Raw genomic sequence first — 11,329 nt, 5'->3', positions numbered from 1 at the left:
TTTATGTTTAAGTACACTTGTTTACATGTCAACACACCAATTTGTAACTGTCATACAAAAGTTTGAAGTGATCTCTTGAAGTTTCCAACGCCAACGTGTGATCGGTTATCACTCCCGACAGAAACTTACGGTTTCAGAACCAACGTAAATAGCAAAACTTTCCCAAGCATACTAAATATAGGTAATGGATATGTTTACCAATCGATATTGAACTTTCTGTATACAGTAGAGTCCCGAAAACTCGGCACTCGATAACTCAGCCACACGCTGGCAGGGCAAAAAAAACCCCTAGTTAATTTTCATTATAGACAGATTTATGTTTCATAAAGTATTTTTCTGAGGTCTGTCTTATCAGGTAAATTACTGTACACTGTGTATTCATTAATTTTCATTTTAATGTAGTAAAGGCTCTATGCCTTCATAAAGTACATACTTTTCCTTTGTTTAAGGGTATTTGGGCAATTTATTTTCTGTTGTATTCTCAAGCAAATAATACGTACAAGTACATTACAGTATTTTCTCAGGAAACACTCGTAATTATTCTTTTTTTACCCCTTTCCCGATAACCCGGCATTTTCACAAACTCGGCCATCCTTCGGTCCACATTAGGCCGAATTTTTGGGACACTACTGTATATGTAAAAACGAAATTCTGCCCATCTTGTTCTATATAAACTTCTAAACTCTTTGACTAATCTGTAGCAAACTTTCCATACTTAAATATAATTTACAAATAATTGCTATTTCTATAATTAATATTATAAATGTAAAGTGATTGATATGTACAGTACTGTACTTACAAAGGCACTTTATTTGAACTGGCTCAATCAACAAGCACAGATACACATTAACACAGCATAAGCTACAACCGCTAATTTGTATACTTATACCTCCCTCGTGTCACTGGTTACGTCTTTAATTTTTAATTAATTTTTGTATTTATCAATGTTCCTTTACTTGTACTTTTAAATTTTACCTGTACTGTTCCTACTTAGATGCAGGGGGCATGACATAGTTACAATGTATTATTTTCCTCTTTCTGTATTTCGAAATTTAAGTTACTATCTTGATTGTTAACAATATTCAATAAACTTTTAGGATTAATTTCATTGCTATTATATACGATGAAACAGTCATCCACATACCCGCTATAGAATTTTATATATTTTATATTACAGTATTTATAGATGTGTCGATATCAGTCATGCTCAATTCTGCCAATATAGATCCTATAACTGATCCCATCGGTACGCCACTTATTTGGGTGTAATATTTACTATAAATCGAAAATAATTATTTATCAATACGAACTGTACCAACTCAATAATCCAATCTTCAAATTAATCGGGGAATTTATCATTCTATCAATTTTAATGGAGGGGATACATACTTTTTACATCTAACAATAGCATTTTAAAATTATTTTCTATTTTTATATCTTTTAAGCCCGTAAAGAATACTTCGGGACTTTTTATACTATTTTTGGACCTGTTTAGTAACTCCAATTTAAGTTTTATAAAAATGTTTCTAGATTATACAAACAGTAATGTCTTATATCAACTTACGCCCTATATGACGTTGGATCTTTGTGTTTTTATTCTAATATTAACTTTTGGGTCCTTTGTAATTTAATTCTACTTCACCGGTGTGATAAGCCCTCGAGTATATAACCACCAAACACCTGTAGTTGGCCACGGGATCGTACTTTGTCAATGTGGGAATTTCTTCGCACCGTTAACTCGAACGTCAGTAGAGATACTCGACCGATTTCGTGTAGATTTCGATCCGGATGAGTGCGAGCGTACTCGAAATTTCAAAGCCGTTTCTGGCGGAAACAAAGCCTCGTATCCCAAAAATTTCGTTCTGTACTTTCGTGTAGTATCGCCAACTTCCTATTCGTACCGCTAGTTACGCAGCACCCGGTGTAATATACATATGTACAGTACAAGAACTAATTCTGTAAAGTGGCAAACACCTATTTAATTAGATTATTACTCTTTGAAGAAAATAAACTTTTGCCAGTTAATAATAATAATTTCGTGTACGAAACACTTAATTCCGATTAGTAATATTTAATTGCAATAAAGGAGTGAGTCTGCATTATATACTTTAAATAATGCAGGTGTGTTGGTGACTGGTAATATATGATTTTGTAAGTGCATTTTGAATCCCTGTATCTGAAGAAATGAATATATTTTAATGGGATCTGTCCATTATTCACGTGTTAATGGCAAGCCTATTGATTATTTGACGTGAATGTCGAGTAAAGAGGAATTTTGGTGATGATTTAATATCAAAAGGTATGTTTTGGTACGAAGAAACTGCACCATCTTTCTCTTTCCATATTCGATCGATGCTTCCGTTATCGTTCGGCAGAGAGCGCCACTCGACAAATCGTCGGACAATCGAATCAGTTTTCGTTTGTTCCTATTACGTCGGCGCAACGTCATCGCTTACGCGTACGAAAAACTAAAGCGGTGACGTCATATCGACGTAATCTGGCCGAACGGTTCCGGCGCGTTCGTTTAATTATCCGGAACGTGACCGGGGGAAATTTACAAAATTTCGAGTAAATTAATTAATTCGGAATAAAAAATAAATATTTTTACGACGTAATAGCTCGACGAGTCGGTGTAAACTTCCGACCGGAAATACGTATGTCACGTGACTTGCGGCAATTTCGTTAGTGGTGACGTGCCATGGCGGAGATCGGTCGGTTTGTATTGCTTCTCCTACCACTTTTTGCACTAATTGGTGCAGAAATCGTCGTCAAAGACAACAAAATAGCGAAATGTAGAGTCGAAGTGAGTATTGTTTGTTTTTATTTCTTTTGTTTCGTAGCCTGGTTATTGCTCGTGTCGGTGAAACGTCACACTTCACACTTAGTTTTTTTTTTTTTCATTGTTACGTGTCTGCACCTTATCGATTCCACCATGTTTGTTTATTCGTTATTTTATCGCTAGTAAACTTTATGTTGGACGTCGACTGCACCCTGTTTATCATCTGCAGGAGGCGTGTTGTAGAAGTTACATTAAGGTACACGTCACGAATACCCTTTGGGTGCAGTTCAAATGCAGTTCCAAACGAGGTGATTTTGGTCCTCGGAGTTGTAGACCGGCAGAGCCTCGTATGAGGTTTTGGGGTCTACCGCATGAGACACGTCAAGAACCAACGTCTAGGGGTTGTTCGGAACTACAATTCTACCGACACTAGACTTCTCTAGTGTGGGTAGAAGGTAGAATTGTACAAAGGAGCATTTATAAACAGCATATACACTAGAAACACTCAAAATTTACAAGAGAGTTTACAACTAGCGGATGGTGTTTGATCTTGGGTCACGAAATGGCAAAGTGAATCTCGAAACCGGAATTGACCCGTGGCAAAATGTTTGGCTTCTGTTCTTTCTTACATTGAATCGAAATTACTGCATGGCGGTTGTGGATTCCCAATTCTTTCGGTCTTTGTCTTGTGTGTAAATAGTTTGTCACTGTTGCTTTATTAGTCGAGTGGAGATAAAATCTTGTGTGTAAACTAGTGTCTCTGATTGGACTGTTTTGTATACAGCAAACTGATGTGGCTGTCCGCCAAAGGGGATGCATTCCGGGTGGACTCTGGGATATCGACCCCTACTTAGTTGTTAAAAACGTAAAGGAAACCCACAAAACTGCACGTAGCTGGCTGTTGGTGGGTCACAAACCAGTGACCGATCGGCATTTGGTGTTTTTTATCTGCTCGGTCACCGGAGGGACCTCTTTTGTTGGTGTTGGAGTAATTTAGATCTGGGAAATTGGTCTCCAATTACCTATATCAACGGTGTTTGTAGAGAATGGTTATTTAACTAGTTTGTTCTGTGCAAAAGTTTGTAAGTGATTAAATGCACAAAATGGACAAGTTGTGAATGTACATTGGTGTTTTTTCAATCCAGATGCAATGGTCCGATGTGCAGAAGGCTAACGATTATTTTAATGCATTAATCGTTCTAAAACACCAGTTTGGGGCAGACATCTTGCTTCTAGATAAAGATGACAGTTTTGATTGTTGTACACATAACCACCAATTGTATTGACAGAAACAGGTTGGTCTAAAGAATAATTGGATTTTGTATCATCTCTAACATCACTGCACATATAGGGATGTCCCTCTTAATGTTTCGTCATTTTGATCAGACTGATTTTAATGTAAATTAGTGGGGGTATCTAAAGGAAAAGCTTGAGAGACAATCGCAGAACCAAAGGAATGCATCTGGGGTGTTGATGTCCATGAATTTATTAAGCGACTAAAGGAAAATTCACAAAATTATTAATCTTATTTTATTTCTTTCTTGTAGAGTTGCGGAGGATGACGACTGAATAGAATTCCTGAAGTGAAGAAATTCATCTATCAGGACATTCCTCTGTAGTATCCTTTTTCTTGGTGCATATAAATTTATAACTTTGTTTTAAGGTTTAAACAATTACTTTTGAATGTAGTTTGACACTGGATTGTCGTTTTGCTATTTCTCGGACTAATTTTTCGTCAAAGCTTTTTGGACGCGAACGATGCTAATTAAAAAATTGCTCGTTATAAAATTAATTTCTAGACAGAACATTATTCTAATTATCATTTAACGAGTTAATATTGTGGCAAATTTTCCACGTAGTGTTTTATTGCGCTATTTACGCAGCTGTAGAAACATCTGCCGGACACGTACAGAACGGTTACAGATGGTTTTGAACAAACCACAAATTTTATTATCGTCGAATATAATATTTATCGACAATAAAATTTTCGGTTTGTGTCGACATTTATAGGATATAAAGTTTGAAATTAGCAAAGATCTTTGCGTAAAAAATCCTCCAAATATTAATTTTGCCATTGTGTATTGATTATAATAAGTGTTCTTGTTTCCCCCCATTATATTACAAAACAGTATGCTGTGACAAGTGATTTATCATTAATTATGCACAAATTGGTTGTCTTAATTCGACCACCAGCATTTAGATGTCGGTGCCACTGTCGGAAATGATATGTCGTGCCGTCTCTAATACTTTCAGTGCGACTTCAAAATAATCGATGTCCGGTAAGCAAATTAAGAGATACTGGAAAAAATTGCTGGTTCAAGCAAAGACAAGCATGAGATCAATGGATATGAGGCAGACTTCTGACCCTACCACCATTCTTACTATGACAGCCAATCTGAATCTACCATTCTAATATGCAAGGCATTAGCAATCGTAATGACACTGACTATTTGCATCAGGTCTATGATTCAAAGACCAGTGAAACCAACTTTTTAAGATGGGACTAGGTCAAACCTATCGAAAGTGTAAAAAGGGACAAAAGGGTGATTAGTGCCGGCCTTGTTGCCACTCGGGCAGCTTCCCAGTCCCACATGACATTGCAATAGAAAGCGGCAATAAAAACTTTCCAGTAATCCATCTTATAGTGGTTCCGGAATACAGTAAATGATGAGTCGTTACAATGCGTGGATTAGACGTATAAAACAATTGTTTGACACAGAATGATGCATTTTCAAATGTTTTATTATTTACTGGATGTTACCATAATCAATACTTGGCTACTAACAGGGTGACAAAAAAAAAGTCTGGACTGTTTTTAAAGAATAACATTTTTATCAAAAAATTGTAGCAGCAATTAAACGTTTTAAAAGAAATTTTATTTATTATATAATAGTATAGCATTATGTGGGCTATATGATTGTGCTTCACTTTATTTTTGTACATTTGTACAATGGAATGTCTTAATATGTCGTCATTTGAAGCCATTACTCTGAGCCAGCTTGCAAATGTTCAAAAACTTCACCTGCTGTAACCGAGCGTGTGTAATAACATTAAAATCTTTGTGCCAAAAATTAAGCCAGCTTTTTTGGTTCAGAAGTTTTGTTTTAAACACAGGCTAAGAGAAAAAATCTGGACTATTATATAAGAAGAGTATGGAGAAGATACAAAGTCCGACTAGACCGGCAAATGCCCATGATCACTCAAACACTTTAACAGAAGAATAAAGTAATAAAACTGGCACCTAGAAGGGAAATATCATCGAAATAATGGAAAAGATTGTAAAACTCCTTAAGGGAGGTATTTTAATGAGGACCGTTTGAAAAAAATTGGATTATTTGTGCACTGCAAAGCTTAAAATTTGGCACAAGTATAGACAAACTGAGAATATCATAAAAGGAAAACACACTGGTCGACTGCAAAAGACAAGAAAGCACGAGGGTAGGAAATGTACAACAAAAGCGATGAATAAAGTGGAAAGAAGCAGATGTTATAATCTGACAGAACAGGGAAATTGCTTGAAAAAAATGGAATTTGCACGTGTGGAAAGAAAACAAAAACTGGCACCAAAACGTAAGAAAACAAGGTCTGTAGACAACTGGAAAAAAGTGATTTAATGCACATTTGGCCAGAAGCCCGCATTGATAGATTTTGGTTAGAACACACATTGTGCAGGCGTCAGCTGCACGCTTTGAGATACATGCGCCGTACATTTGATCGCATGCTTTTGGGTACAGTGGACACACATTGGCCGAAATGTAGATCATTTTGATACTGATCTATTGATGAAATCCAGAAGAGAGCAGCCATCATCAAGTGATTTTATAAACATTCTAAAATAATTAAAAAACATGGGTTCATATTGTCTTAGTTTTGGATATGTTGTCACAAACATTCCATGCGTCAGTCTGTCTCGTAATATTGGGTGCACCCAAAATTCTCTTTGCCTCTGCCGTTGTCTTTTATAGCGACGATAGAGGAGCCTCACACAAGCAATCACTTCCACATCCATTTCCAAATTGAGCCAGGGTGCACGCCCTACTAACGGTCATTGAACACCGAGCTAAACATGCAGAGTGTACACTACTACCGCACGTGTAATGCAACGCCCAATGCGTACTTAGGTGACAAGTTGGGAATTGTGTCACTCACGTAGATTATTAGAAAGGCAACAGAAAAAAGTTCAGGCATAGAGATGAGCACCTAAAGAAAACAACAAAATTTCCAACCTCAGTTGTTGTTGGGGTTGAGTGTTGGGCGATGCACAGATATGTAACGTGTGTCCCATGAATATAAAGGCACAACTTGTTATGCAAATAAAAGTTAAACTAATTATCATAAACCCAAAAATCAATTTAATTTGAGGTAGTTACAAACTTACAAAATAAACATACTAAAAAATCATGTACAGTTGACCCCCTATAACACTGTTGACTATTCCATTTTATATGAATTCCATGTTGTACAAGTCACTTAGATTTTACAAATACATGTGCCGGGCAGTGGACGGGGGGTCGACTGTAATTACATGTTTCTTGCTGTCCCAAAAATACAGTCATAATACAAAATCACTAGAACAGTAGAAAGTATTGTAACAAATCTTTAATAATAATCAATTAATAACCAATACAATGGATATTAATTGCATGTTTTAACTCATCTACACTGTTATATTGATGCCCATTAGCATATACAGCTGTAACAAGATTTCCCAGATGTTTTCCATTGGATTCAAAGCTAGGGAATGAGCTGGCCAATCAATAACTGGGGCTCCATTACTTAAAAACCATTCATAATTTGATTTAGCTGTGCGGATAGGGGCATTATCTTGTTGGAAAAACCAACAAATTCCAACAATTATATCAGCCCAAAGTAAAAGATAAGTTACTAGCATGTCTTGATAATCATTTGCATTCACTGAGGAATGCAATAATTGTCTTGCCAAACCAACTAAACCCACCCCCATACCATCACTGAGCCTCCTCCCTTGCTGCTGTTTTGAAAATATTTCTTCTTCATCCCTCATATCATGCCAATAACAAGTCCAACCATCTGGTCCATCGAGATTAAACTTCTTGGCACTCCAGGTGATGTACTTCCATGTGTCTGTCCATCCCATTTTCTCCCGTCCCCCCTGCAAGCACTTTTGCTCGTGGATGGGGGATAGTGACGGTGCAGGCTTTTTCTTCTTATAGATGACATGTACTAATAATTCTTCCAATTGTAGATTTTGATACGTTAAGCCCTGGTTTTGATGCTAGTTTTCATAAAGGTTTTTGGTTGCTTTTAATTTCTCTCAAAATACAATTGCTCTTGCTGAGTAATTTTCATCTCTTACAGCTGAAATCTTGCCTTTTTCAAAATGTTTTGCAAGTCCCACGATAAGAAACAATTCATTTACATCAATATGTGACAGAAATAAACGTTTGAAATACATGGCAGTTATACTGTAGTACTGTATGATCTCTGTTGTTAGAAAATCGAACCTGCCTTTATATTTTGGGACAGCGAGAAACGCGATTCTGATTTAAATTGGTTTTGTTATATGATAATTAGTTTAACTTTTATTTGCATAACAACTTGCGCCTTTATATTTATGGGACATACCTTATATATATATTAACATTTTGGAGAAATTACTTATTCCATCCATTGAAAATATGACAAGATTGCATTTTTGATAATACATCTTGTGAAGGGGTCCAAACTGTTACGTTTTTCGACTATGGCAAATGATTTAGCCAGAATAAAAAACATTGGTGGAAATTCATGAGATTTACACCAGGAAGCTTTGGCCCCATATCTCTTGACTGCTATTTGGGAAAGTCATCGATAGTGAAATGTTTTATTAAAAAAAATACCTACAAGATGTTTCAAACAAAGAACCAATTTGCACGTTCTGCAAAATGGAGACATCTTTAATTATCGGTTTGAGTCATAAGTAACTTCTGATGTAGCTAAGTACAATCTATTGTTTGTATCTACCCACTATGAGTCACTGGGACAAATGAGTTTTTGTTTTCACTATATAGATGAGGGTTCAGTTAGTCTTCTGTCATTTGTTTTGTGTGATGCACTTTACATTGAACTGTTTTTCTTAACCTCTGAAATGGAGAATCAAAAAGTGCATACTTGTCGTGTAATGCTTTAGGAATTTAAACAAGGCAATACTGCTAAGGCAACAACTGAAAAATATGCAGTGTATACAGTGAAGGACTAATAACTGATCGGACAGTTAGAAATTGGTTTGTAAAATTCCATTCTGGAGATATGACCTTAAAAGATGAACCAAGGTTGGGATATCCTTCCAACTTTGATGACAACCTTTTAAAGGCAATATTGGAGCAAAATCCATGTCAATCAACAAGAGGTATAGTTGAATACATCGCAATCAACTGTTAACCACCACCTGGAGAAATTAGGGAAAGTCAGCAAATTAGGAGTATGGGTACCTCACAATTTCAGTGAATAGAATAAAGATTGCATGTCAATTGCAACAAGTCTGCTCTCACAGGTAAAAATCAAGCCTTTTTTAAACAGGATTATAACAGGCAATGAAAAATGGGTTATCTATGACAATATTGTCTACAAAAGACAGTGGCTTGATAAAGATCAACCATCCATGGCAAAAAGATTTTATTGTGTGTATGGTGGGATTGTTAGGGCCCACCAGTGACCGAGTGGTCTTCGTACCCTAAACACTGGGAGTTCGGTCGTGGGTTCGCGCCGTGATCGGACAGGCTGGCTGCTTGGAGTTTTCTGGATTTTCTCCTGCCAATAACGACTAAATAGGAGGCCAGTTCCCCATAAAAGTCCTCCCGGAAGGCATTAGTTCCCCTCACGTAACATCACGCCCCAGAGAAGGCAACGGGAAACCACTCTGGGTACTAACTTTCCCTAGTAACCTAGCCTTGGCGTATTTACTAACTACTTACTAATCTGCACCGGGTGTGGCCGAGGTCGGGAAAACCTGATATGGCACGATGAGATGAGATGAGGGATTGTCAAGGCATAATTCATCACGAGTTGTTGAAGTCAAATTTAACGATTACTGCAGACAGATACATTCAGAGCTGCAGAGAGTGCAACAGAAATTCCATGAAAAGCATCCTGCATTCATCAATCGCAAAAATGTCATTCTTTTACACGACAATGCGCGGCCACATACAGCAAGGGGGACTCAATGAAAAATTCTTGGACTTGGATGGTCTGTTTTACCACAACCACCTTATTCCCTGAACCTTGCCCCAACAGACTATCACCTTTTCTGTTCCTTACAAAACGTTTTGAATGGAAAAACCTTCAATTCTGAAGAGCAAGTCAGTCAGGCTGTCGAAAGTTTCTTCCAGTCCAAACCAATCACATTTTACAAGGAAGGAATTGATAAACTGCCAGGAATATGGGAGAAGATTGTACATAATAGTGGCAAATAACAAAATTATTTTAATTTATTATGTATTTAATGAAAGCAAAATAAATGTCATAAGTAACTTACATTTTATTTAGGTCGAGCCCGATAAAAAAAAACTGATCTAGTACATATGATCACATACACGAAGAGGCAGTTTTCAGGTGTAGTTACATTGCAGATGATTGCTGTTCTTTGAAATTTGGCACATGCTTAGAGGACATGTCATAGAGTTTTTTGGAATTGTCAGAATTCAATTTCATATGTTTAGTGTACAGAACAATGTCCTCGCATGGGGAGCTCTTCAAACTTTGCAATAGCGTGGACTAATGCAAATTGAGATTGGCTGGAATGAGGAGAGGGCCAGGCTGTTTCTCGGAGACTGAAAAATTATTTTTCTGAATGTTTTGGTACAAAATAAAAGCCCAAAACTCATCAGATGATAAAGGCAATCGCCCCTAAAAATTGTATTATTTATAAAATTAAGTTAAAACCCTAGTGAAATGAAATATTCCGAACATGTGGCGTAAACTCGGCTTCTAGAAAGTTTCATGTGGTTCTGGGAAACATTTTTGTCTTTTTGTTTAGAATGTGTTGTCAATCTGGCCTTAACTGTTCTCAGTCATAATGTAGAATTCAAGCAAGTTGCCGGAGCACCCCCTGAAATGATTTTCTTGAACATAAAGGGAGAGGAAATAGAGGTAATATTGGTCGGTGAATATGTATGTGAACCTTCTTAAATCGGTTAATAATTTTATACTTTTTCTTGGCAGCGCATCGGTCTCAGTGAAAAGACGCGTGAAGATTGCAACTCTATTCTTCTAGACAAGAAATTCTACAAGAAGTCAGAGGAGAAGGAAGAAGTTCCCGAGGAATTCAAAAATGCACCCTATTCCCGAATCGAGGACGAACTGTAGCCGTCGTTTCGCAACCATTCAACTCATCACCATTTTATCTTTTGGGGTTCTATTTCACACTGTTCTTCCGCAATTTTCGGGTATCCAAAAATTGACCAAACTGATGGGTGACAAAAGTTATTGTATAGAGTGACAATGAAACCGCATGCCGAAAATCATTGGCACGTGGCGGATGACAGATTCTGTTATACAATAAAATTTGTTCCATTAACTAATACATGCATGTGA

At 36.9% G+C, this 11,329-nt stretch overlaps 1 protein-coding gene across 1 annotated transcript; it reads left to right on the top strand.

Moving 5' to 3' along the window:
* The first annotated feature begins 2,611 nt into the window (after positions 1-2,611).
* On the top strand, positions 2,612-11,316 carry LOC111612529 (selenoprotein M-like). The gene is made up of 4 exons (XM_023353762.1): positions 2,612-2,803; positions 4,327-4,397; positions 10,807-10,885; positions 10,958-11,316. Exons 1-4 carry the CDS (start codon positions 2,699-2,701, stop codon positions 11,099-11,101), a joined length of 399 nt encoding a protein of 132 aa, XP_023209530.1. The 5' UTR covers positions 2,612-2,698; the 3' UTR covers positions 11,102-11,316.
* The last annotated feature ends 13 nt before the right edge of the window (positions 11,317-11,329 follow it).

The sequence above is a fragment of the Centruroides sculpturatus genome, unplaced genomic scaffold (assembly GCF_000671375.1).
Source record: "Centruroides sculpturatus isolate CEXI.00-Female unplaced genomic scaffold, Cexi_2.0 scaffold1553, whole genome shotgun sequence".
In the NCBI taxonomy this organism is placed as follows: domain Eukaryota; kingdom Metazoa; phylum Arthropoda; class Arachnida; order Scorpiones; family Buthidae; genus Centruroides; species Centruroides sculpturatus.
Note: the sequence above shows the minus strand (reverse complement) of the source record. Positions and strands in the feature narration are given on the sequence as shown.